The sequence below is a fragment of the Oculina patagonica genome, chromosome 5 (genome assembly GCF_052425735.1).
Source record: "Oculina patagonica isolate OP01 chromosome 5, crgOcupat, whole genome shotgun sequence".
NCBI classification, from domain to species: Eukaryota; Metazoa; Cnidaria; class Anthozoa; order Scleractinia; family Oculinidae; genus Oculina; species Oculina patagonica.
The window spans coordinates 24,681,413-24,709,258 of NC_135762.1; the positions used below are offsets into that span (position 1 = coordinate 24,681,413).

At 37.7% G+C, this 27,846-nt stretch overlaps 3 protein-coding genes across 4 annotated transcripts; all 3 read right to left on the reverse strand.

Moving 5' to 3' along the window:
- Positions 1-5,105: 5,105 nt before the first annotated feature.
- LOC144653462 (uncharacterized) lies at positions 5,106-26,973 on the reverse strand. Of its 2 annotated transcripts, none has more exons than XM_078513455.1 (6): positions 26,876-26,973; positions 7,855-7,948; positions 7,257-7,415; positions 6,835-6,936; positions 5,630-5,780; positions 5,106-5,360 (listed from the first exon to the last, which is right to left on the reverse strand). In XM_078513455.1, the coding sequence occupies exons 1-6, from the start codon at positions 26,878-26,880 to the stop codon at positions 5,203-5,205; spliced, it is 669 nt and encodes a 222-aa protein (XP_078369581.1). In that variant the 5' UTR covers positions 26,881-26,973; the 3' UTR covers positions 5,106-5,202. The 2 variants fall into 2 exon arrangements, with proteins under 2 accessions (XP_078369581.1, XP_078369582.1); XM_078513456.1 differs by lacking the exon at positions 26,876-26,973 and adding an exon at positions 8,287-8,357 and having other exon boundaries at positions 7,855-7,929.
- On the reverse strand, positions 15,129-18,986 carry LOC144654107 (uncharacterized). The gene is made up of 8 exons (XM_078514210.1): positions 18,978-18,986; positions 18,451-18,543; positions 18,028-18,102; positions 17,414-17,572; positions 16,995-17,096; positions 16,063-16,213; positions 15,532-15,798; positions 15,129-15,178 (listed from the first exon to the last, which is right to left on the reverse strand). The coding sequence occupies exons 1-7, from the start codon at positions 18,984-18,986 to the stop codon at positions 15,635-15,637; spliced, it is 753 nt and encodes a 250-aa protein (XP_078370336.1). The 3' UTR covers positions 15,129-15,178; positions 15,532-15,634.
- LOC144653467 (uncharacterized) lies at positions 24,553-27,751 on the reverse strand. The gene is made up of 6 exons (XM_078513460.1): positions 27,007-27,751; positions 26,769-26,855; positions 26,329-26,481; positions 25,979-26,080; positions 25,494-25,644; positions 24,553-25,099 (listed from the first exon to the last, which is right to left on the reverse strand). The coding sequence occupies exons 1-6, from the start codon at positions 27,007-27,009 to the stop codon at positions 24,975-24,977; spliced, it is 621 nt and encodes a 206-aa protein (XP_078369586.1). The 5' UTR covers positions 27,010-27,751; the 3' UTR covers positions 24,553-24,974.
- Positions 27,752-27,846: the final 95 nt, after the last annotated feature.

Below are 27,846 nucleotides of genomic sequence, written 5' to 3' on the forward strand. Positions count from 1 at the left end.
TCTTCACTGAGAATGGACACAAATTGATGAGTAAACCTTTTTTATACGATCTGAAAGCTGTAGAATGTTTCCCCATTTTTAACTTGATACCACGGATATAGATGTATTTTACACCTGAATTTGGACCAATTTCAATTTGGACTGTTTCAGCTCTATTATCCGTTCACTTCCTTAAGGTATGGCACTACTGCGCATACTCAACAATTATTATTCAATGCCAGTTCCCGGTCAGATTCACACCCTACCACTCTCGGGAGAGCGCAAATATTTGTGCTGGACATCATGAAAGAAAATGTGGTACATAAAGCATGACAATTCCTGGCAAAGGCTATATCGTTTGATGGTTTATTTGCATAGCTCAAAACAGATTTTTCCAGCAGCACGTGAAATTTGATTTTGAAAACATTCCCAAACATGACCTCGAGACCTATAATAAGCATTTCCTTCAGCAAACGACGTATTGCGCATATCCTGTAATAATTTAAGGCAGCTTATTTAAATAAAGGACTCTTGAAACTGATCACACAGAGTCCACGTTATGTAAGGGGCACAAAACGTCCGCAATTTAAGAACGAGTTCGCGTTTCCTTAACAATCTGGAAAGAAGGTAGCGAATCCGCGATCTTCGCGCACCTCACAGTCGATATATCCAGAGAGAGTAAAATTGGTGTGATATGGAGAGCTCAGTTAATTTCTAATGGCGCTCAGGGTGTATTTGAAGGTATTTACAGTCACTGAAGTCTTGCTGATCATGAAACAGTGTCAGATGATAAAATAATTTTATCTTTCATCATCTCTCAAGTGTCAACGGTATTTTGCTTTGACAAACTAATTTGGACACTAATAAAGTAAAACAAAGTTTTGAAAAAGTGAATTAAAACAAAATAGAGTAAAGTAACAATACTTTTCTCAAAAGAAAGCGATGAGTTGTGCTAAAAAGGGCTTATAAATATGAAGTTGCACAAATTTTAACTGTTTCAGCTCTATTATCTGTTCACTTCCTTTAGTTATGGCACAACTGTGCATACTCAACAACTGTTACTTATGCTCAATGCCAGTTTCCGGTCAGATTCACACCCTACCCCACTCTTTATATAGCTTCTGAAAACAAGCGGGAGACATCATGACTGTACAATTTAGTGCACAGGGCATGGCAAATCATGATAAAGGCTATATCGCTTGATGGTTTATCTACATGGCTCACAACAGATATTTTCAGCAGCACGTGAAATTTTGCTATAACATTCACAAAACATGACGGTCACCTCAAGACCTGTAATCAGCATTTCCTTCAGCAAACTAAGTATTGCGCATATTCTGTAACTATTTAAGGCAGCTTATTTAATTAAAGGACTCTTAAAACTGATCAAACGGAGTCCACGTTATGTAAGGGGCACAAAACGTCCGGAATTTAAGAACGAGTTCGCGTTTCCTTAACAATCTGGAAAGAAGGTACCGAATCCGCGATCTTCGCGCACCTCGCAGTCGATATATCCAGAGAGAGTAAAATTGGTGTGATATGGAGAGCTCAGTTAATTTCTAATGGCACACAGGGTGTACTTGAAAGTATTTACAGTCACTGAAGTCTTGCTGATCATGAAATGTGTCAGATGATAAAATAATTTCATCTACTGATTATTAAAAAAATCGACACAAATGTAAGTCTATAATTGTCAACGGTATTTTGCTTTGACAAACTAATTTGGACACTAATGAAGTAAAATAAAGTTTTGAAAAAGTGAATTATAACAAAGTAAGGTAAAGAAACAATAATTTTCTCGAAAGAAGGCGGTGAGTTGTGCTATAAAGGTCTTAGAAATATGAGGTTACACAAATTTTAACTGTTTTTGCTCTATTATCTGTTCATTTCCTTCAGTTATTGCACTACTGCGCATGCCCAACAACTGTTACTCATGCCCAATGCCAGTTTCCGGTCAGATTCACACCCTACCCCACTCTTTATATAGATTCTGAAAAAGCCGGGAGACATCATCACTGTATAATTTGGTGCACAGAGCATGCGACAATTCGTGATAAAGTTTATATCGTTTGGTGGTTTATCTGCATGGCTCACAACAGATGTTTCCAGCAGCGCGTGAAATTTTGCTTTTATTGATTTTTAAAACATTCACAAAACATGACCTCAAGACCTATAATCAGCATTTCCTTCAGCAAACGAAGTATTGCGCATATGCTGTAACTATTTATGGCAGCTTATATAATAAAAGGGCTCAGACAGATATCCATGTCATGTAAGGGGCACAAAATAGTCTGCAATTTTAGAACGAGCATGCGTTCCCTGAACAATCTAGAAAGCGTGAAACTGATCCACGATCTTCGCCACTTAACAGTTGATTATATCAAGAGAAAATGTGACATATGTTGGTTTAATTATATAGAGGGCTCAGTTAATTTCTAATGGCGTAAAGAGTGTATTTGAAAGTATTTACAGTCACGAAAGTCTTGTTAAGAAGTCTTATTTAAACGCTAGATGATAAAACAATTACATCCACAGAGTACTAAAAAAATTGACAGTAGTATTAAGCTTATTTACAAATCAATTGGGAACATAAAGTTTTAAAAAGTGAAGTTAAACAAAATAGAGCATAAAGCCATAACTTCTCTGTAAAAGAAGGCGGCGAGTAGTTTTAAAAAAGTCACGTAAATATGAAGTTATTCTTATTTATAGCAATGCAAAATTTTCCGGTTTAACGTGCGTCGATATGTTGGGAGAAAAATAGGGACTACATATTTGGCAGGGTACATTTAATAGCTAGGAAATCTGTGTCACATTCGTGGTGCAGTTAACTTGTACTGGTGTGAAAAGTTGGAAGTGTGTAACCGGCCTCATGTATGCACCTACCAACGTTTATCGCGGCCCACACAGAAGAGCTCTAGTAATACCCAGCGTGAGTGCGTGACGCCATGCGAATGTTTACTTGAAAGGTTAGGGAAAGAGAATTAAATTGCGTTTAAACCATCGACAGAATACTAGTATAAATTAGAGTCATTCACGTTCATCTTGAGCTAAAACTAGCCCTTATCAGGAACTGGATAGTTCAAAGGGGCTTTCACTGTATTTATGTGAAGTTGTGGTGTAGAGTTTGTGAAGAAAATTTTCCACTCGCCGGTGCTTTCGTGGTTCTTAAAACAGCTGCATGTATAGCTTGCCACACAATTCTTCATAATTCGTTTAAATTTGTGGGTATATATATATTTTTTCCAAAGGAATCTTTTCTCAGAAACGCCAACAGATTTCTCGGAAAAGCATTTCTCTTCTTGATGGCGGCAGGTTAGTTTGGCCAATAGGGGAAATCCCCGACCATTACGACATGGCAACTCGCACAAAGACTGGAGCGAGGAGTTTCCAAATATGGTACTTTATAAAGCAAGAACGTGCGTTACGTACAACAGTCTCAACAAAATGACTGTGATTCAATAGTACCGATGTAAATTTACGTCAAGGGCTTTCTTTTACCAACCTTTAGTTAGTCGAGAAATGAAATTTGCTGAAAAGAAAGCCTCTGTAGAATGGAGAAAAACAACTACCTGATCCCGAGATGACCCTGAGCAAACAACCAAACCGCTTAGAGGTCCTTAGAGACAAATTCTGATTTTTGCATGTTATCCATTAGTGTGAAAATTTCAGAAAATCTTTTTCAAGAGAATGAAGTTAAAACAAATCCATTAATAATATCATAAGGAAAATGCCTATACAAGTTTCCCGAGCTAGATTCCAAGAAGTCGATCAATATTGCGCAACACAAAGAACTGAGTGTTTAGCTACTAAGTGATCATAATAACCCAATTATCGCGCAAGGGTGTAAGAAATGGAATTTACCGCCCGTGATGTTTCTGAGGCAAATAAGATGGGGAAAATTCTTCATGAGCCATGTGTTATGAGTTTTCTGGCCTCTATGTACAGCCGCCATTTCAACCAATTTTCCGTCTCAATGAGTAGATCTTTATATTCCATGTCTGTTGTTTAAACAAAACTGTATAAGCAAGACTTCCTTGTGAATTTCCACAGAAACTCTTTCGATAGTAACACTGGCTGGCATTTGCCAGTTACGGCAGTGCAATTTTGTATTAGACTTCATGTAAACTGAGGTTATTAAATGCATATGAAATGTTGTCATGTTTTTTACTTCATATTTGAAACAGTTTTCTTAATCTTAGCCCTACTACTTAAGCTGAAGAAAGTGTTACGTTGCGTTGTGTTTGTTGCAGATTTTGGCTGCTAAATATTCTTTAAAATTTCCTTTCAATAGTTCAATTTCCGTGTTAGACTCCATGAAGTCTATGTTGCGTGACAAAAGGCGGGAATTTTCAGATTGGCGCCGAGCCTGGCACTACTAAGATTCTTGTTGAAGGGGATTGTAGGGGGGAGGGGAATACCACCATTTGTAAGGGATGCTAACGATCTTTTAACTTTAAAACGATTACAGGTAAATATTTTAGGTTTTAATATGTTTAACTCTTTTTAGGCGCCTATTATATAATACATATTTACATAGATAATTATATATCTTTTTTTTCTTTTATACAATTTTGCGTTCACGCACACATTTTAACGAGCGCTTGCGCTCCTAGGTGTTGCGTGGTTAAATAAAGTATTGTTGTTGTTGTTGGGGGGGGGGGGGGGGGGGAGAGAGAAAGAATCACACAGTGACAGTGTCTTCTCAAAACACACAAACACAAATTTCTTTATATTAAAAGCACTGAGTCAAGTGACGTTTTTAATTAATCTTTTAATTGTTTTTTAATTGGCACCAATTATAATTTTTACCATAGCATTATTGTACTCTACATTCATGTCATAAGTGTTTTAAAATGTATCTGCGTTTTTCCATCTAAAAAACCGTTTTTTTTTTTTCTTCTGAAAATTAACATCTTAGCGAATCTGTCTTATTTGAGATCTTCGGCGATTATACATTGCGAAGATAGTCTTGACTAAGAAAAGCTTTTTGTTTGTCCAGCTTAATTTTACAGCCTCTTCTGTTAAGCCTAGCTACAGCATACAATACAAGTGAATTTCTTGGCAACTTTGTTTTAGAGTACCGCGTTATAATTTTTATCAACTGTTACAAGCTAACACAAGTTAATTTTAAATCAGCTTAAGCATTCTAGACGTTTCAAATCAACACAAAAACATTACGATGATTCTTGACAACTTGATCTTTTTAGATATCCCTTGATCTGTTTAGATTGGATGCATTTTACACCAATACCAATCACATCTCCTGTAGCACTTCCGCTTGTAACAAGGGTAACAATAGCCCCATGCATTATAGCACCAAGATCTATACTTGTAGCAGTGAGTGTCGCAACATAAGTAAGTGAAATCGAAACGCTTCACACCTGCAAAAAGTAAGTAAAATTAAGAAAGTACGTACGTACGTGCGAAAAGTAAGCAATCAAGCAAGGTAAACTGTCTTTTTTGCCTTATCTCTTCTTTACAATCTTAGCATTTATATGTCCCAGACGAAAACTGAACATTAAACTGGTGTTTCGTTTCTCGACTAGATGTCTGGAAGTTTTATATAGATCCCGGCAGGCACTAAATACAGCTGACACAAGAAATTGCTTTTTTTATTCTAAACGCACCATTAATTATATTAACAACTTACGTTGAGAAATGAACGTTGCCTTCTTGACGCGATAAATGGGCAGCTTGGCACACAGGGACGCCATTTCATCACTCAGATCCGAGCGATCAGTGAGTTCCGAAACAGCATCATATACACTGTTTGTTCCGTTCCTTGCTGGGGCGTTGCTTTGCTGTAAAGAATTACAAGAGCAAACGTTAGCCAAAATAAATACATGCAGCTTTGTATGTAGGGGAGTAGAAAGTATCCTGGTCGATATAGGGGAGCAATCGCTGGGCATCCCTGACGGCAGGTACCGTATTTATTCGATTAAGCGCCCTGGGCGCTTATTAAATTTTTGGACATTGAGGGTGGGCGTTTATTCGAGTTGGGCGCTTATTCGAGGCTGGGCGCTTATTAATTTTGCACTATTTTCAGCAAATAGTAAGTTTATTTTTGTAACAAAACACTAATAACAAAACGTGAAGATGTGCTAAAGCAGAATTTTAACTGTTCATTGAAAGTTTCTGTAAAATACTTAGAAAACTTGGTCATGGGGGAAATCTCTTAGTAGTACTTAGTCAATTTCGATAATCAATACTTTTCTTGTGCACTTAAATTCAGGGGTGGCGCAGTGGTGAGCGCGTTCGCCTCCCACCAATGTGGCCCGGGTTCGATTCCGGCGCGGTGCCATATGTGGGTCGAGTTTGTTGTTGGTTCTCGTTCCTGCTCCGAGGGTTTTTCTCCGGGTTCTCCGGTTTTCCTCCCTCCACAAAAACCAACACTCCAAATTCCAATTCGATCTCGGATGCACGGACACGTCTTTACGAGCTCCTGAGCTCTTCCGTGTCACGTGGGTAAATAAATTACATTTTACAAATAACATTTTCAGTTTCTTTGTGGGGTGGGGGGTGGGCGCTTATTCGAGACTGGGCGCTTATTAACTTTTCGTACCTTCAGGGTGGGCGCTTATTCGAGATGGGCGCTTATTCGAGGTTGGGCGCTTAATCGAATAAATACGGTATTTTAAGAACTGGAGAGGAAGTGCTATCTTGCTTCGCTCGTTGTTAAACTTGGGATTAACACCAGCTTAGGTAACGGTTTTAAAACTAATTTTAAACTAAATGTTCGGAATTCAAGAGTACGGAACGACTTTAAAATGTATTTTTTAAATTATATTCCAGACACAATTGAAACTTCATGATGTACATGATTTAATGATAAAAAATCTCAATCATGCGCACTACCTGATCAAGTAACTTGACGAGGTCATCAGGTTTGGGCATATCTTCCGTGGATTCACTCAGAAAACAGGCTTTTGCAGCAGAAAGTCGGTGCATGGTCAAGTTCTGTAACAAATGAAAAATATAGGAAATGCTGTTATAACTCATATAATTCTCGTTTAGAAAAAACGTAAAATAATGAACTGGAGTTAAACGAAAAAATTAGCAAACTATAATACATGTCAAATGCTGTGAGTGAGAAAGTGAACGAGCGATGGAGTGAGTAATTAAACGAGTAAAGAAAATTTAAGGTTAAAATCGCTGTAAATTCCTGAATAGTACCCACATCGTTTTTTTTTTTAAAGAATGTTGGACCTGTCCAATAAAAAAGTAAGCGAAAAGGAATCACGCCATCTCTGGCTACTCTGCCCCTATAATTTTTTTACCTTTTTAAAGTCGTAAACAACATCGACTTCTCCTGCGTTTCCGGAATTTGTCTTCGGAACATGCAAGGTCTCTGTTTGTTTCTCAGTGTCGACTTCAATTTCTTCATCAACCTCTTTATCTCCATCCTTTATTTTAACCTTGTACTTGGACGCAGTTTCCTGTAAAGTCAAAAAACGACATTTTCATAGTTAATCAGTATCCCTTTGATAACTTTTTTGTAATCTTTCCTTGGGACAACAATTTATACTTGCATTTAGAAGGAAAATGACGGAGAACTCTTTAGTGCGGAAGGCATCAGTAGGTATTAGTTGCACGGGTCGAAGGTTTTTGAATTTTTGGAAATAACAATGTAATCCTAATTTTTCATTCGTTTTCAGTCTTGATCAGACAAATTTCTCGGCAATTTAACGAAGAGTTCTATAAAAGATCAAGTTGCATTAATGATTGCATATACGTACATTAAAAGAATTCAATTCTGTTTTGAAAATCTACGTTTTGGGCAGTACGTCTGACTGCCGACATGAAATTATCGATGCAAACTTAAGGGCAGTTAACAAATCGCTCAATTACATGGAGTGACATGACTTTAAAATATACCTTTTTGTCTTCACATTTACAAACAGATGTGGCAGCAACAAGGACGGCAAAACACAGAAGGAACACCTTGAACTCCTGGTGACAGAAAAAAAAACTATATGTGTTGGAGATTTATCGCTTATGCAGGAATTAGCAAACCAGCCACACTCTATGAATTTTTGGTGACTGCATGGAAGAGAGAATGGGCTCGTACATTCCACAAAACGCAATATTTTGTTCTTCCTAGACGTCCGCAAAAAGTTTTTGTTTTCTCCAAAAGACCGAAACCGCCATAATTTCTTGACCGTAAACCGCTAGATAAATAGAAATGTACCCGCAAACCGACACCTAAATTTGTTGGGTTAAACAGCCAAATCGCCAGATTATAACAGACCCTCTATGATCTATCCTACGTGTAGAAAGCAAATAAAATTATTGTCAAATGCAACACACCATGTTTTCACTTGTAACAGAGAAGCGGCAGTTCTTCGTTCTTCTTGTAGCAGAGGACTTGTTATACCTTTCTCCGCTGAGAATGGATGTAACTTGATGAGTACAAACCTCTTTTATACCATTTGAAGGCTGCCAAATATTTCCTGATTTTTAATTTTATTCTGTTTCAGCTTTACTTCCCTAAACTTTATGACTTTGTGTTAGCACTTCCTTCAGTTATGGTACAACTGCGCATACACAACAACTATTATTTAAACGTCAGTTTCCGGTCAGATTCACACACTACCCAACCCAACATACGGCTTCTGTAAACAGGCGGAAGAGCTCGAATATTTGTGCTGCACCTTAAAAACATCGCGTCGCGTTAATTCTCTTTATTTTGAAATGTTACCCCCTCTTTCGCGTTAATTTCCTTTATTGGGAAGTAATTTTCCTTCAATACGCGTTAATTCAAGTCGCGTTAATTTCAAATACCTTAATTAACACAAGCGTTAATTTCCTAAAATAAGTATTTGAGAAAAATAGCCGTCAGACAACGGAAGCCTTGCTTAAACAGTGTCAGAGGTCTGATTTAAACAGCAGATGATAGAAAAATGACATTCACGGATTAGTAAAAACAATTAACAGTATTAAGCTTTTACAAACTAATTGGGGGCACTAATTAATTAAAATAAAGTTTTGAAGAAGTGAACTAAAACAAAATAGAGTAAAGTAACCATAATTTCTCTGTAAAAAAAGGCGGTGATCAGTACTAAAATGGTCACATAAATATGAAGTTACACTAATTTACAGCAATGCAGAATTTTCCCTTGTAACGTGCGTCGATTTGTGGGGAGAAAAATAGGGACTACATGTTTCGCAGTGTACATTTTATAGCTAGGAAATTTGTGTCACTGATCTGTGGCTTAAACATGATTAGTCTCATCACGAATGAAACATGTTTCGTTGTTAAAAGTGTTCACATCAGGCAGTGCATAGCGCAAATCATGATTGAAACATGATTAGTCTGATCATGATTGAAACTACCTAACGAAGTAGTTTCAATCACGATCAGACTAAACAAGTTAACGAGCGGTCCATACGGACAGTGTAGTGTTTAAAAAAAGTTGTCACGTGACTCGTCACCAGTCGACCTTGGAGGTCTGGTAATTGTTAGACAGGACGAGACACGTCTGTCATGTTGTTTGATAACGTGATCTGTCTAAAGAAGAATTTCACCCAACACGTTGACAGCAGTTTTTCATATCTTGCAGTAACTAAGGGAGGTAGTTAGTGGCCATAGGCGTACGGGCCGGGGGGGGCAGGGGGGGCTGCAGCTCCCCCAAATTTTGGTCAACTCAGATTTTTTGGGCAGCAAGAGAAATTTGGGCAAAGCCAGTTTTTAAAGAATCTTTTTTCGAAGAGATAGATATTTTCTATTTTAACCAAAAGTCAGCGTGTGAGTGATTGCTTAGCACCTGATGAGTTTCTCGTTAATAGTGAAGGGGCTCATTTGTTGATATACATATTTGTATTTTTTTACTGTTTGGCACTGTACTGCAAATATCTGTCACAGTTAAACACCTGATAAAGAAAGCTTCTCCGCGTTGCTAAATTTTACAAAATCGACGGCGAGATTTTGAAAGCCGAGCAGAAAATGTGCGCGAGCTTTTGTCGTGTGCACGGTAGGATTAGGCTACATGGCTGTTTCAGAAATGCTGGAGACAATCCAAGAGAATACGTAATATATTTGATAAGTTTTCAGAGTTTCCTTACGTGGTTCATATCCATGCAGTGAAACCTGCTACATCGTGTTCTGCAGAACGATCATTTAGTGCGTTGTGCAGATTGAAACTTACCTTCGCAAGACCTGATGGGGCGACCACGTGTCAGTAAGGCCAAGTAAAAAAAAAATGTTTCTCGTCCCCGCCCGCTTTAATTTTTTGGGGCCGCCTGAATATTTTTATTATTTATTTTTGGAAAAGTGAGAATGAAGAAAATCCAACAATGTTCTCATTATTTATGAGCTCATGTGACAGATTTTTATGTAAGAATTTTTCAGTTCATTTGTAAGCCTATGTTAGTGCATTGTATGACCCTCGTTTCTTGTCGACTGTTTCGTAAAAATTTGGAACTGGGAAATTTTTGGGAAACCCCCCCCCCCCCCGGCATCACTTAGCAAACTATTGATTTTGTTAAAAAAAACTTAAGCACATCACCTCAGTGACTAAAGAAGGTAGCTTTCTTATTGAAAATGATTCGAGTCATCCCTGCGCGCCACGTTCTTCGATAACGTGATCTGTCTCAAGAAGAATTTCCCCCAACACATTGACAACGGTTTTTCAGATCTTGCAGTGAATAAACGGGAGGTATTTAAATGGCATCACTCAGCAAACTATAAATTTTAATTTGTTTAAACAAAAATTAAGCACATCACCTCATGATCAGTGACTAAAGAAGGTAGCTAATTCGAGTCAGCCTTGTGGCATTCTTCAATAATGAAATCTGTATGAACTTGCTACCTGGCTGACGTCACAGCAAGCTCAAATTCTAATCACTTACTGCTAGCTAGCGTGACGTTTATACTCTATAAGTTTTAATGTCCTTTCATTTTACTTCTGGTATCTTTGGAATCCATTCTGTTTGCGCGATTACTCGCGTGAATCTGTTGCCATCTCACGGAGTTGGGCACTGGCTATAAGATTTTTAGCAGTTTATTTTAGTGCAGTACATTCATCTTATGTTGTGATGACCATTTTCCTCTCCATTAACTGCTCAGAACTCAAATTCTAATCTCTTACTGCTAGTTTGCGTGACGTGTATCCTTTGTAAGTTTTAAATTTCCTCTCATTTTACTGCCGGTATCTCTGGAATCCACTTAAAAAACTTACATTAAGTATTTTGTTTGCGTTATTACTCGCGTGAATCTGTTACCATCTCACAGGGTTGTACACTGGCTGGAAGATTTTTTATTAGTTTATTTTGGTGCAGTACATTTATCTCACGCTGTGAGTACCTTTTTTCCCTGTCGCGAATTTTTTAACCCATTGCTTTAGAACATTCGTGGACAAGCCTGTTCCCGTCTAATTTGTATATGCATGTCTACGTGCTTGTTCCACTTGACTGCGCAATTTATTGTTTACGTCTGGCGTAGCGTTCGCTTCCCCACTAAACTAACTCCATAAGTGTAGTAAACACTACACTAAAAATGGCGGACATGTGGTGAGGAGGCAAGTGCCCAAAAGCTTCAAATTTGGGCCTTCTATGTGACCAAATGTTTATTTAAAATATGGGCTAATAAAGCGATACAATATGAATTATCGGTGATGGATAGAAAGCAGAATATTTGGCAGAATATCGCCACAAAAGTTCACGACGGCGGCTACAAGCGCGCAGCATTGCAGCATTGCAATGCAAAAACAAACTTCACAACTTTACCGACTGATAGCGCAAATTATGACAATACTGTCCTCTTGCCATAGCTAAACGCTTGAAAGCCCTGCTTCATCGAAGGGCTTGAAAATAGACAGAAAGACAAAGATTTAATGGAAAATTTATTGTAATTTCGAGGTTTATTTTTACGGATAAATAAAGTGTAAAGATTTATGCAAGAACCGTAATGAAACCGCACAAATTACACACCAGGCATGAAACGTGTTTGAAACTGACACCTAATGTGAACAATGCAATAACAAGCATGTTTAAGCAAAACATGTTTCGTTGAAACATGTTTATTCTAAACATGTTTCGGGTTAAATGTGAACGCAGCTTTAGTTAATTTGAAATATATTGGTGCGAAAAGTTGGAAGTGTATCTCCTTCATGTATGCACCTACCAAAGTATAACACAAGGGCTTTAATACCTACAATAGCGTGAGTGCGTGACTTCGATCGTGCCGAATGTTTCGTTGAGGGGTTTTAGGGCAAAAGATTTGAATTACATTCAAACCATCGACAGTTCATGTAGCAGGTCAGCCGCGATTGTTAATTTTACTCGAAAGCTTTGGATGTGTTCTTGTGATGTGCTTTTTATCAACAACTGGTCGCCTTAAGAGGGTTCCACTGTATTTATGTGAAGTTGAGGTATAGATTTTGTAAAGCAAATTTTCCACTCGCCGTAATTAGCTTCGCCGATATATACTTTCGCGGTTCTGAGAACAATCTCTCTTCTGCCATATTGCATGCGTAGCTTGCCACACGATTTCCCGAACGCGGTCAAACGATAGAAACAAGAAAACAAGAAAAGTACTTCAAAGATAAGATTCTTCTTTTTCCTGTTCAAAGATCGATACTTAACTAGTATTGTGATGGTTTACTATTTTTTTTGGAGCTTTACTAAAAACGTTCTACGTGTTTGAAAACAAGTATTAAATACGGACTTGTCGGCGCCATTCGTAAAAGCATTCGGTTTACTCGCTTATTCGAGGGAATGGAATTATATTTACCATCAGCAATTTTTTTATCTATCCTTGCTCATACCTGCAGCTGCTTTTTAAAATAAACGAAATTCCCCGAAATGGAAAGAAAAACTGTCTGAGACGTTTGTCGTTTTGACCCGCGGTGAACACAATTCCACTTTGCCGTATGTTTTTGTACAAAACTCGTGTAAAATATGTGCGAATGTATGTTTCTTCCGAGCGCACTTTTTCTGCACACAATTCCATCGTGGCGTACACTTTTTGTTACATAATTCGTGTAAATATGTGGGTATATATTTTTCTTCCAAGGACACCTTTTCTCAGAAAAGCCAACAGATTTCTCGGAAAAGCATTTCTCTTCCTGATGGCGGCAGCTTGGTTTTGCCAATAGGGGAAATCACCGATCATTACGACATGGCAACTCGCGTAAAGACTGGAGCGAGGAGTTTCCAAATATGGTACTTAAAGCAAAAACGCGCATTACATGAGCTGTTACATTAGTTTCAACAAAATGACAGTAATCCACGGATGGACAAGTCAAGGGCTTTCTTTTACCAATTATCTATTCCTCTTTTGGAATTTTCCTTGGTCAAGAAATTAATTTTGCTAAAAGAACGCCCCTGGCGGAATGGAGAATAAAAACTGCCATCCCGAGATGATCCCGATGGCAGTTCCGAGAAAAACAAACAATAAACCGCTTGGTCCACACAGGGGCTTAAATACCCAGCCAGAGTGCGTGACTTCGTGCGAATGTTTCTTAAAGAAGTTCCGGGGCAAGAGAATTGAATTGCGTTTAAACCATTACATGTAGCAGGTCAATGTTCTCAATTTTGATGTGCTTTTTTATCAAGAACTGGCCGCTTTACAGGGTCGGCCAGGGTTTTTAGGTATACGGTATACAGGGGGATTTTAAATTGAGTATACAGTATTTTACGCTAAAGTTGGGCCTTTTATGGGTATAAAGTATAATGTGTTTTTCCAAATTTTCGTATTTTGCATAATTTTGAGGGGAAATTTTGGGTATATTGGGTACATGCTTTTCACGTATACTGGTATACCACTTACCCCCTGGCCGACCCTGGCTTTAAGGGGCTTTCACTGTATTTAAGTGAAGTTGTGGTGTAGAGTTTGTAAAGAAAATTTTCCATTCGCAGATGCTTTTGCGGTTCTGAAAACAGTCTCCCTTCGACAATGTTGCATGCGTAGCTCGCCACACAATTCACGGTGGCGTATAACTTTTGCTTCATAATTTCTGTAAATATATGGGTATACACTTTCCAAATGCATCTCTTCCCAGAAACGCCAACAGATTTCTCGGAAAAGCACTTCACTTCCTGGTGGCGGCAGGTTAGTTTTGCAAATAGCTTGGGGAATTCCCGATCATTACGTGCGTTACGTACAACAGTCGTTACGTACAACAGAAAGTGCGTTACGTACAACAGTCTCAACAAAATGACATTAATCCAATAGGACGGATGCAAATTTAAGTCAAGGGCTTTCTTTTACCAACTTTAGTCAAGAAATGAAATTTGCTGAAAAGAAAGCCTCTGTGGAATGGAGAAAAACAACAAACTGATCCCGAGATGACCCTGAGCAAACAACCAAACCGCTTAAAGACAAATTCTGATTTTTGCGATGCTATTCATTAGTGTGAAAATTTTAGAAAATCTTTATCAAGAGAATGAAGTAAAAAAATCCTTTAATAATATCATAGGGAAAATGCCTATATAAGTTTCTCGAACTAGATTCCAAGAAGTCGATCAATATGGCGCGACACAAAGAGCTGAGTGTTTTATAGTTACTAAGTGATCATAATGACCCAATTATCGCGCAAGGGTGTAAGAAATGGAATTAACCCTACCCGTGATGTTTCTGATGCAAAAAGGATGGGGAAAAATTCTTCACGAGCCATGTGTTATGAGTTTCTGGCCTCTGTGTACAGCCGCCATTTCAACCAATTTTCCGTCTCAATAAGTAGATCTTTATATTCCATGTCTGTTATTTAAAAAAAACTGTATAAGCAAGATTTCCTTGTGAATTTTCCACAAACTCTTTCTATAGTAACACTGGCTGGTATTTTCCAGTTACGGCAATGCAATTTTGTATTAGACTTCATGTAAACTGAGGTTATTAAATACATATGAAATGTTGTCATGTTTTTTTTTTTTTTATTTCATATTTGAAACAGTTCTCTTCGTCTTAGCTCTACTACTTAAACTAAAGAAAGTGTTACGTTGCGTTGTGTTTGTTGCAGATTTTGGCTGCTAAATATTCTTTAAATTTTCCTTTCAATATTTCAATTCCCGTGTTAGACTCCATGAAGACTTTTAATTGCGTGACAAAAAGGCGGGAATTTTTAATTTTCCGATTGGCGCCGAGACTGGCACTACTAAGATGCTTGTTGAAGGGGATTGTAGGGGGGAGCGGGGGGGGGGGGGGGGAGGAGAGAAATAATCATACAGTGACAGTGTCTTCTCAAAATACACAAACACAAATCTACTGAGTCAAGTGACGTTTTTAATTAATCTTTTAATTGTTGTTTAATTGGCACCAATTATAATTTTCACCATAGCATTATTGTACTCTACATTCATGTCATAAGTGTTTTAAAATGTAACTAAGTTTTTTCCATCTGAAAACCCTTTTTTCTGCAAATTTACATGTTAGCGGATCTGTCTTATTTGAGATCTTTGACGATTATATATTGCGAAGATAGTCCTGATTAAAAAAAAGCTCTATGTTTATCCAACTTAATTTTACAGCCTAATCTGTATAGTCTAGCCACTAATCTTTTAAATGTTTTAGAGTACCACGCTATAATTTTTATCCACTGTTACAGGTTAACAAACGTTAATTTTAAATCAGCTTAATCATTCTATACGTTTCAAATCAAGACAAAAACATTACGATGATTCTTGACAACTTGATCTTTTTAGATATCCCTTGATCTGTTTAGATTGGATGCATTTTACACCAATACCAATCACATCTCCTGTAGCACTTCCGCTTGTAACAAGGGTAACAATAGCCCCATGCATTATAGCACCAAGATCTATACTTGTAGCAGTAAGTGTCGCAACATAAGTAAGTGAAATCGAAAGTGAAACGCTTCACACCTGCAAAAAGTAAGTAAAATTAAGTAAGTACGTACGTACGTGCGAAAAGTAAGCAATCAAGCAAGGTAAACTGTCTTTTTTGCCTTATCTCTTCTTTACAATCTTAGCATTTACATGTCCCAGACGAAAACATTAAACTGGTGTTTCGTTTCTCGACTAGATGTCTGGAAGTTTTATATAGATCCCGGCAGGCACTAAATACAGATGACACAAGAAATTGCTTTTTTTATTCTAAACGCACCATTAATTATATTAACAACTTACGTTGAGAAATGAACATTGCCTTCTTGACGCGATAAATGGGCAGCTTGGCACACAGGGACGCCATTTCATCACTCAGATCCGAGCGATCAGTGAGTTCCGAAACAGCATCATATACACTGTTTGTTCCGTTCCTTGCTGGGGCGTTGCTTTGCTGTAAAGAATTACAAGAGCAAACGTTAGCCAAAATAAATACAAGCAGCTTTGTATGTAGGGGAGTAGAAAGTATCCTGGTCGATATAGGGGAGCAATCCCTGGGCATCCCTGACGGCAGGTACCGTATTTATTCGATTAAGCGCCCTGGGCGCTTATTAAATTTTTGGACATTGAGGGTGGGCGTTTATTCGAGTTGGGCGCTTATTCGAGGCTGGGCGCTTATTAATTTTGCACTATTTTCAGCAAATAGTAAGTTTATTTTTGTAACAAAACACTAATAACAAAACGTGAAGATGTGCTAAAGCAGAATTTTAACTGTTCATTGAAAGTTTCTGTAAAATACTTAGAAAACTTGGTCATGGGGGAAATCTCTTAGTAGTACTTAGTCAATTTCAATATTCAATACTCCTCTTGTGCACTTCAGTTTCTTTGTGGGGTGGGGGGTGGGCGCTTATTCGAGGCTGGGCGCTTATTAACTTTTCGTACCTTCAGGGTGGGCGCTTAATCGAGATGGGCGCTTATTCGAGGTTGGGCGCTTAATCGAATAAATACGGTATTTTAGGAACTGGAGAGGAAGTGCTATCGTGCTTCGCTCGTTGTTAAACTTGGGATTAACACCAGCTTAGGTAACGGTTTTAAAACTAATTTTAAACTAAATGTTCGGAATTCACGAGTACGGAACGACTTTAAAATGTATTTTTAAAATTATATTCCAGACACAATTGAAACTTCATGATGTACATGATTAAATGAAAACAAATCTCAATCATGCGCACTACCTGATCAAGTAACTTGATGAGGTCATCAGGTTTGGGCATATCTTCCGTAGATTCACTCAGAAAACAGGCTTTTGCAGCAGAAAGTCGGTGCATGGTCAAGTTCTGCAACAAATGAAAAATAGGAAATGCTGTTATAACTTATATAATTCTCGTTTAGAAAAAAAGTAAATTAATGAACTGGGGTTAAACGAAAAACTTAGCAAACTATAATACATGTCAAATGCTGTGAGTGAGAAAGTGAACGAGCGATGGAGTGAGTAATTAAACGAGTAAAGAAAATTTAAGGTAAAAATCGCTGTAAATTCCTAAATAGTACCCAGATCGTTTCTTTTAAAAGAATACTGGACCTGTCCAATAAAAAAGTAAGCGAAAAGGAATCACGCCATCTCTGGCTACTCTGCCCCTATAATTTTTTTTACCTTTTTAAAGTCGTAAACAACATCGACTTCTCCTGCGTTTCCGGAATCTGTCTTCGGAACATGCAAGGTCTCTGTTTGTTTCTCAGTGTCGACTTCAATTTCTTCATCAACCTCTTTATCTCCATCCTTTATTTTAACCTTGTACTTGGACGCAGTTTCCTGTTAAGTCAAAAAACGACATTTTCATAGTCAATATATCCCTTTGATAACTTTCTGTAATCTTTCCTTGGGACAACAATTTATACTTGGTTCTTATAGCATAAGCTCTAATTTAGAAGGAAAATGACGGAGAACTCTTTAGTACGGAAGGCATCAGTAGGTATTAGTTGCACGGGTCGAATGTTTTTGAATTTTTGGAAATAACATTGTAATCCTAATTTTTCATTCGTTTTCAGTCTTAATCAGACAAATTTCTCGGCAGTTTAACGAAGAGTTTTATAAAAGACCAAGTTGGATTAATGATTGCATACGTACATTAAAAGAATTCAATTCTGTTTTGAAAATTTAAGTTTTTGGGCAGTACGTCTGACTGCCGACATGAAATTATCGATGCAAACTTAAGGGCAGTTAACAAATCGCTCAATTACATGAAGTAACATGACTTTAAATTATACCTTTTTGTCTTCACATTTACAAACAGATGTGGCAGCAACAAGGACGGCAAAACACAGAAGGAACACCTTGAACTCCTGATGACAGAAAAAACTATATGTGTTAGAGATTTATCGCTTATGCAGGAATTAGCCAACCAGCCACACTCTATGGATTCTTAGTGACTGCATTGAAGAGAGAATATTACAGGGTGTTCACACATTCCGCAAAACGCAATATTTTGTTCTTCCTAGACAGCAAAAAGTTTTTGTTTTCTCCAAAAGACCGAAACCGCCATAATTTCTTGACTGTAAACCGCCAGATAAATAGAAATGTACCCGCAAACCGACACTTAAATTCGTTGGGTTAAACAACCAAGTATAATAGACCCTCTATGATCTATCCTACGTGTAGAAAGCAAATAAAATTATTGTCAAATGCAACACAACATTTTTCACTTGTAACAGAGAAGCGGCAGTTCTTCGTTCTTCTTGTGGCAGAGGACTTGTTATACCTTTCTCCACTGAGAATGGATGTAACTTGATGAGTACAAACCTCTTTTATACCATTTGAAGGCTGTCAAATATTTCCTCATTTTTAATATTATTCTGTTTCAGCTTTACTTCCCTAACCTTTATGACTTTGTGTTAGCACTTCCTTCAGTTATGGTACAACTGCGCATACACAACAACTATTATTCAAAGTCAGTTCCCGGTCAGATTCACACACTACCCAACCCAACATACGGCTTCTGTAAACAGGCGGAAGAGCTCGAATATTTGTGCTGGACCTAAAACAATATTTTTTTATGACTGTTAAATTTGGTGCACAGATCATGACAAATCCTGGCAAAAACTAAATTACCTTTTTAAGTGTTTATCTGCATATATAACTCACAATGGATTTTTTCTAGCAGTTGGTGACATTTCGATGAATTGATTTTAAAGTCGCCAAACATGACATGGAGACCTACAGTCAGCATTTCCTTAAGCAACCGAAGTATTACGCATGGCTGTAACTATTTCCGGCAGATTATATAATAAAAGGGCTAGAAATTAATCAAATTGGGATCCACGTCATGTTAGGTATTGAGCCACAAAAAAGTCTTTTATGAAATTAACGCGAATTTACATGTAAGTCACGTTGACTTTTGTTAAATTGAGTGGAGCGGTACTTTCCATGACCTTAATTTCCGTTATTTTGGCCCCAATTTCTCGAAACAGTCCAGTCGTTCTTGACTCCTAGGAAAAGGCATTATTTCATCAGGGTGGAAATCTGCCGGTATCACTAAAAATGTGAAGAACGCTCGAGGCGCTCAGATTCCTCTGCTTAACCCTACGTTTATGATTATACGGCTAGTCTTGAATTGTAAACTTGTTTCTGTCGTCTCAACATATTTTTTCTTTGTGTATATCGCGTTAATTTCCTTCATTTTGAAATGTTACCCCCCTCTTTCGCGTTAATTTTCTTTATTGGGAAGTAATTTTTCTTCAATACGCGTTTATTTAAGTCGCGTTAATTTCAAATACCTTAATTAACACAAGCGTTAATTTCCTAAAATAAGTATTTGAGAAAAATAGCCGTCAGACAACGGAAGCCTTGCTTAAACAGTGTCAGAGGTCTGATTTAAACAGCAGACGGTAGAATAATGACATCCACGGATTAGTAAAAACAATTAACAGTATTAAGCTTTTACAAACTAATTGGGGGCACTAATAAATTAACATAAAGTTTTGAAGAAGTGAACTAAAACAAAATAGAGTAAAGTAACCATAATTTCTCTGTAAAAAAAGGCGGTGAGCAGTATTAAAATGGTCACATAAATATGAAGTTACACTAATTTACAGCACTGCAGAATTTTCCCGTGCAACGCGCGTCGATTTTTGGGGAGAAAAATAGGGACTACAGGTTTCGCAGTGTACATTTTATAGCTAGGAAATTTGTGTCACAGATCTGTGGCTTAAGCTGCGTTCACATTAGGCCGAAACATGATTAGTCTCATCACGAATGAAACATGTTTCGTTGTTAAAAGTGTTCACATTAGGCAGTGCATTGCGCAAATCATGATTGAAACATGATTAGTCAGATCATGATTGAAACTACCTAACGAGGTAGTTTCAATCATGATCTGACTAAACAAGTTAAAAATGGCGAACATGTGGCGTGAGGAGGCAAGTGCCCAAAAGCTTCAAATTTGGGCCTTCTATGTGATCAAAATGTTTATTTAAAATATGGACTATGAATGAATTATCGGTGATGGATAGAAAGCAGAATATTTGGCAGAATATCGCCACGAAAGTTCACGACGACGGCTACAAGCGCGCAGCATTGCAGCATTGCAATGCAAAAACAAACTTCACAACATAAAAATATTCTGTTACCGACTGATAGCACAAATTATGACAATACTGTCCTCTTGCCATAGCTAAACGCTTGAAAGCCCTGCTTCATCGAATGCCTTGAAAATAGACAGAAAGACAAAGATTTAATGGAAAATTTATTGTAATTTCGAGGTATATTTTTACGGATAAATAGGGGACGGATTATTATTTTTTTGGAGGGGGGGGGGGAGGGGTGAAAAATATTGAAAAAAATTGTTTGCAGGGCCTGGAAAGACAAAATAAATTGTTTGCAAACACAAAACGTATCACAAAAAATAGTAAGAATTTCGAAAAAAAAATGTTTGCAGAGGTGCATAAACTAAAAAAAAAGTTTGCAGAGGAAACTTTTTCATCCCCCCTCCCCCCCCCCCCTCCAAGAAAATAATGGTCCGTCCCTAAAGTGTAAAGATTTATGCAAGAACCGTGAAACCGCACAAATTACACACCAGGCAGGAAACGTGTTTGAAACTGACACCTAATGTGAACAATGCAATAACAAGCATGTTTTATAACAAGACATTTTATAACAATATAGGAAAAAGGATAAGCTATGCGCGATCAAGAGCTCTGCATGGTGTCGCACTAGTTTGCTGAGGGCTACTTAATGAAACACAGAGTCTTTGGTTGGAGTAAATTTGGCCACCTAAGGTGACGAAGTTTATTTTCAAGATCTGCCGATATACACTTAACAAATATCTACTCAGCAAAGGTGGGGGGAAAACCGCCACCTACTAAAATTGTAAATAAAACACTAAAGCACAAAATATATAGGTAAACTACGGCAGTAATCCACAGGCAGGCGGAAGGGGAGGAGGTGGAAAATTAAAAATTCACTGACAGCGAAGCGATGTGACCAGTGAGATGGTGCGCATCTAAAAGGGGCGAGTGCAATGTAGAGCACACTTAAGAACTGTGACATCCCGAGGTCGGTTGATCGTGATTGGTTGGAAACTCAATAGTCATTTTACGTCAAACGCCTTAGCCTGGGGGCGACTGCCTTCAAGGATGCCTTGTCATAAAATCCCATTATGATCTTGTCATAATGGTTTCTTTTAGGTGAAACATGTTTATTCTAAACATTTTTCGCGTAAAATGTGAACGCAGCTTTAGTTAATTTGAAATATATTGGTGCGAAAAGTTGGAAGTGCATCTCCTTCATGTATGCACCTACCAAAGTATAACACAAGGGCTTTAATACCTACAATAGCGTGAGTGCGTGACTTCGATCGTGCCGAATGTTTCGTTGGGGGGTTTTAGGGCAAAAGATTTGAATTGCATATAAACCATCGACAGTTCATGTAGCAGGTCAGCCGCAATTGTTAATTTTACTCGAAAACTTTGGATGTGTTCTTGTGATGTGCTTTTTATCAACAACTGGTCGCCTTAAGAAGGTTCCATTGTATTAATGTTAAGTTGAGGTATAGAGTTCGTAAAGCATATTTTCCACTCGCCGTAATTAGCTTCGCCGATACTTTCGCGGTTCTGAGAACAATCTCCCTTCGGCTATATTGCATGCGTAGCTTACCACACGATTCCCCGACCGCGGTCAAACGATAGAAATATGTAAAAAAATAAAATAAAAATAAAAAAACAAGAAAGTACTTCAAATATAAGGTTCTTCTTTTCACCGTTCAAAGATCGATACTTTACTAGTATTCTGATGGTTTAATAATTTTTCGGTGGCTTTATACTAAAAGCGTTCTACGTGTTTGCAAATAAGTATTAGTTACGGACTTCTCGGCGCCATTTGTAAAAGCATTCGGTTCGGTTGCGGAGCGTTTAAAAAGTAAAAATACTCGCTTATTCGAGGTAATGGAAATATATTTACACGCAGCAATTGTTTTAACTATCCTTGCTCATACCTGCTCTTTTAAAAAAACGAAATTCCCGAAAATGGAAAGAAAAACTGTCTGAGACGTTTGACCGCGGTGAACACAATTCTACTTTACCGTTTGTTTTTGTACATAACTCCTATAAGTATGTGCGAATGTATATTTCTTCCGAGTGCATATTTTCTCAGAAAAGCCAACAGATTTCTCGGAAAGCCGGCATTCTCTTTGATGGCGGCAGCTCGCTTTTGCCAAAAGGGGAAATCCCCGATCATTACGACATTGTAACTCGCGCAATGACTAGATCATGGAGCGAGGGGTTTCCAAATATGGAACTTAAAGCAAATTAAAACGTGCGTTACAGCAGTCTCAGGGGCTTTAATACCTAGCGTGAGTGCGTGACCTAGTGCGAATGTTTTCTTGAAAGAGTTCAGGGCAAGAAAATTGAATTGCGTTTAAGACGGAATCCACTAGGAAGTCGAGTAATATTTATTAAAGTTGGGCAAAAATCAAGTACCAGAATAATTTAAATCCTATTGCGTTATTTCCTACCCTTAATAAAAGGTAAAGATGTAAGTAATTATCCGTGATAACACCAACAACAATTTCTTATCAGAGTCTGAGAAAATGAATTTCAAAGTTCACAAGGTATAGGCAAAATCTCACGTGTAGCCATTTTGTAAATTCGTCTTAAGCGATTCAGTGGAATTCAGCGGAACTTCGAAATTTGTTTTCGATGTTTGGTGTTGTTAGAAAAGATTTCTTTTGATAAGATATTTAAAGCAGTAACAAAAAAGTTTGCAATAAGGTGGAAATAATTCTGGTACAACAATTTCTTATCAGAGTCTGAGAAAATGATATTCAAAGTTCACAAGCTATGGGCAAAAGTTCACATCTTTTAAGCGATTCATGAGAACTCAGTGGAACTTCGAAATTTGTTTTCGATGTTTGGTGTTGTTAGAAAAGATTTCTTCCGATAAGATATTTAAAGCAGTAACACAAAAGCTTGCAATCAGGTGTAAATAATTTTGGTACATAATTTTGTCCAATAACTACTCGAAGTCCTGGCGGATTTCCTCTTAAACCATTTTAATGCATGTAGCAGGTCAGTTATGGTTAATTTTACTTGAAAACTTTGGATGTGTTCTTGTGATGTGCTTTTATCACAAGATGGCCACGGTATTTATGTAAGTTTGGAGAAAAAAGTTTGTAAAGCAAACTTTCCACTCACTGTAATTAGCTTCGGGAAGCTTTCGCGGTTCTCAGAACAATCTCTTTTCGGCTATTTTGCAGCGTACCTTGCCACACAATCTATGGCGGATACTTTTTGCTTAATAATTCGTGAAAATATAAATGAATGTATAATTTTCTTCTAAGGGAATGTTTTCTCAGAAACGCCAACATGCAGATTTCTCAGAAATGCACTTCTCTTCCTGATGGCGGTAGCTTCGTTTTGCCAATAGGGGAAATCCCTGATCGATGATGGCAACTCGCAAACACACTGGTGCGGGTAGTTTCGAAATATGGTACTTTGAGCAAGAACTTGCGTTACGTACATCAGTCTCAACAAAACGACTGAAATCCAAAAGTACGGATGCAAATTTAAGTCAAGGGCTTTCTTAGTCAAGAAATGAAGTTTTCTGAAAAGAAAGCCCCCGTGGAATGGAGAAAAACAACTTCCTGTCATCACGAGATGAACCCGATCAAACAACCAAACCACTTAGGGAGACAAATACTGATTTTTGCAATGCCATCCATTAATGTAAAAACTTCAGAAAATCTTTAACATATGATGAAGGTAAAGGAAATAATCAAATAATAATCAATCGAATAAGTCTCTGATGGAAACAAATCCGTAGATTATATCATGGAAAAGATGCCTTTATAAGAAGTCGATCGATATTGCGCGACACAAAGGCAAATGAATATTTTTCCGGATTTGCAGAGAACATTTTTTGGGAGATGAAAGAGGGGGGGGGGGGGGGGGAGGGGGTAGTTTCTTTTAAAGCACAAGTTACTTTATTGGTTTTATGTCTCAATTTGTTGTATAATTTGCACCAGTTATCCAATCCAAAAGAACTTTCATTTATTTTGTTACATGAGTGAAATCTTCAGAAAATCCTTTCGAAGAAACTAAAAAAAGACTGATATTAAATACCAAATCAGGACAAGCAGTTCAGTCAGAAATAATATCACAGGGAAATGCCCCAGTTATATATATTTTTACAAATTTGATTCTAGAAGTCTTCCAAAGCCAATATTGCTTGACAAAAAAGGGAAGGGGAGGGATGCTACAGAGAAAGTGTCTTCACTTCCAGTCAAAAAAGACAAAAAGGTCTTTAAAAACAAAAGTGACTTTATTTGCTTTGTCTCTTAATTGTTGTTTAATTTGCACCAGTTATGCTTTTTACCATTGATAACTGCGCTTCGTACATCGCGTTATTTCTTACCGAGAAATTTAACAAATACAAAAAGCACAAAAGTTAAAAAAGCAACATCTTAGCGAATCTGCCTCGTTTGAAAAGTTCGGCTATGGCTACAAATATATTACGATGCGATTCCTATTTAATGTTTTCAGCTCAGTTCTCGAACATAGCTTTCTAATTTCTGACAACTATGTCAACTAGTGAAAGCTTATTTATGTAGCAGCTGGTTGCGATACCATGCATTCTTAAATCATTTTGAATAATAAAATCATTCGAAAGTCACTCTCTCCTTGCACGGGCTGTTTTAGTAGCCCTGCGGCAGCCATCGCTTTTCCTAACAGCGAATGTAGCATCTCCACTTGTAACAAACGTACCAAGCATAGCCATGCGTCCAATGATACGTGTAGCAATAATAGTAATATTTGTAGCAGTACGTATAGCAAGGCCAACGCTTGCCACCTGCAAGATAAGTAAGTAAATAAGTGAGTGAGTAAGTAACTAAGTAAGTTATTTACTCGACAACCCGTACATAAGACGCATGCCCTACCCACCCCATACATCTCCTTCAAAGTGTGTAAGCTAGATAAAAAGCTATATTTGGAGACTTTGATCGATTAAGGCTGTGTACAGGTGGTTTAAGCGCAAGAAATACTAAAGACATTTTTCATGAAAGACAAAATTTATTTAAATGTCATCCTCCCCCTCTTTTTAATGAAAATTTTCACGACATCACTTGCAAACTAAAATTCGGCTGAAAAGTTAAAGTTTTTTTTTTAGCAATCACTAAATGGATGGCACTTTTTTTATCCTAAAAACACATTGATCACATTAGCTAATAAGGTGTAACACTCACGCGGGGAAGTTGTCTCCTTGACGCGATAAATGGGCAGCTTGGCACACAGAGAAGCCATCTCATCACTCAGATCCGAGCGGTCAGTGAGTTCCGAAACAACTTCGTATTTACTGTTAGTTGCATTTTTAACAGTTGTCGATGGTGGGTTTTTCTGTAAGGAAAAAACGAAAAGAGTAACATAAACCTATTGTGCCTTCATTGTATAGAAATACATGCAGCTTAGAAACTAAAGACTTTAAGCTAGTGTTCACAACCCTTAGACTTCCTCCAAGCATTTTCCCCGTTTTTGCGGATATCTAGTCTCGTTTAGTTTGGATAAACATCAGCTTATCTAAAGAGTTTTAGAACCGATTTGAAACTTAATGTTCGGATTTCGCAGTTTCGAAACGACATTAAAATATAACATTGAAATTCAATTCTATATCTTCAAAAAGGAACACTGTGGGAATGTAATATAAATTTCGAAATGAAAACGAATTTATTACCTGGTCGAGTAACTTGACGAGGTCATCAGGTTTGGGCATATCTTCAGTGGATTCACTCAGGAAACAGGCTTTTGCAGCAGAGAGTCGTTGCATGGTCAAGTTCTGCAACAAATGAAAAACATATAAAGCTGTCACGATGTTATTACTTACACTTATGCACGTTTAGGGAAAAAGTAAATAAAACGAACTAGTGTAAAGTGAAATTAATATACATATATAAATGGGTGAGTCGAAAGAGCAGGCAAGTAATTAAGAAAACATTTAATTAAAATCAGTGACTGTATTCTTTGCAGTGGTACAAGAAAGCAAAATGCAACCACCCCCTCTTTCCTGTTGAAGGTAAAATTTACCTTTTTGAAGTCGTAAACAACATCGACTTCTCCCGAGTTCCCGGAATCTGTCTTTGGAATGCGGTATTTCTCTGTTTGTTTCTCAGTGTCCACTTCAACTTCTTCTTCAACCTCTTTATCTCCATCCTTTACCTTCAACTTGTACTTGGTCACCTGCAAAGTCAAAGAAACAACAGTTAGCATTAAATTGCAACTGAAGGTTTATTGAATTTTTGTCGTCTCTCACATTGACTACTAATTTTTCCACTTAATTTCCACATCAAATATCAGTTCCAAAATTTGACGACGTGAGAGTTCTGCAAAAGACACCTTTATATTTTTTACGATACTGTTTGCAACTCCCATCTGTTTTAGAAGCCTCCACTACACATGAAATAACTGGCGTGAATACCTTACAAGCGGCTAAAGTATAAAACGACATGACTTTAAATTAATTGTACCTTTTTCTCTTCTTCACATTTACAGACTTTCGCTGCAGATGTGGCAGCAACTAGGATGACCAAACACAGAAGGAACACCTTGAACTCCTGACGGGTGGAAAAAATACAGCATATGTTAAAGGTTTATCGCTTGTGCTGAAATGCAAGCCAACATCGCTCCTGTTTCTGCATTATTTTCAAGGTACGTTTTGTCCTCGGTGCTAACGCCCAGCAATTTAAATTGTCAAAAAACACTTACCATTTTTCTCTTCCAACAGCAAAGCAGCAGTTCTTCGTTCCTCTTGTGGCAAAGGACGTGTTATACCTTTCTCCACTGAGAATGGATGCATATCGACAAGGGAGCCTTTTTTTATACCATCTGAAGGCTGTCAAATGTTTCCTCATTCTTCACTTGATATCCTAAATTCGCAGATTATGATATTTTACACCTGAATTGGGACCAGTTTTCCTATTGTTTCTCCTGTATTAGCGTAACATTTCTGACCTCGTAGTAGTAATTCTTTCACTGCGCATATTCAGCAACTACAAGTCCGTGCAGTAGTCCATGCAAGCCTATCTCGGACTCACCCTACCCCACTCCGCAAAGGGTTGAGACCGACAAAAAATGACTATCTGTCTGGCTGGACCTGAGTTAATAAACAGTAAAACTTGGCTGAGGTTTGAAATGAAAACGACGTGTGCAACTCCTGATACAGGCCTTGATGTGTCTATCCATCTGGGCCCACTTGTTCAACGGGTGAATAAGTAAACGCTATCCACCGAATAAAACGCCATCCAGTAAGTAAGTGTTAGCAAAACAAAACTACGCTATCCATGCAGTGGACAGCGATTGAACCGGTGGAAAACGTTTTCCACCCTTTGAACAACCGGGGCCTGCACACAAAGTAGTTTTTTCTACTGAGCAGCAAAGCCACATGTTGATGTATTTGTTCAAAATTCACCAACGTGACCTTAAGCCCGCTAGAATCCACTGATAATCTTCCTCCACTGAAAATGGAGAAATGGAGACAAATCTACAAGGGAACCTTTTTTATACCAACGGAAGGCCGTCGACTGCTTCCTCATTTTTAATTTGATA

Excerpts from the sequence above, each read along its gene's own strand:
- LOC144654107 (XM_078514210.1), bottom strand. Across the intron at positions 17,573-18,027 it reads GTAAATGTGAAGACAAAAAG|GAAACTGCGTCCAAGTACAA; the intron begins GTATAATTTAAA and ends TTGACTTAACAG. Across the intron at positions 17,097-17,413 it reads TTGTTTACGACTTTAAAAAG|AACTTGACCATGCACCGACT; the intron begins GTAAAAAAAATT and ends CATTTGTTGCAG.
- LOC144653462 (XM_078513455.1), bottom strand. Across the intron at positions 7,416-7,854 it reads GTAAATGTGAAGACAAAAAG|GAAACTGCGTCCAAGTACAA; the intron begins GTATATTTTAAA and ends TTGACTTTACAG. Across the intron at positions 5,781-6,834 it reads TCGTCAAGTTACTTGATCAG|CAAAGCAACGCCCCAGCAAG; the intron begins GTAGTGCGCATG and ends AATTCTTTACAG.
- LOC144653467 (XM_078513460.1), bottom strand. Across the intron at positions 26,081-26,328 it reads TTGTTTACGACTTCAAAAAG|AACTTGACCATGCAACGACT; the intron begins GTAAATTTTACC and ends CATTTGTTGCAG. Across the intron at positions 25,100-25,493 it reads CAAGGAGACAACTTCCCCGC|GTGGCAAGCGTTGGCCTTGC; the intron begins GTGAGTGTTACA and ends CTTATCTTGCAG.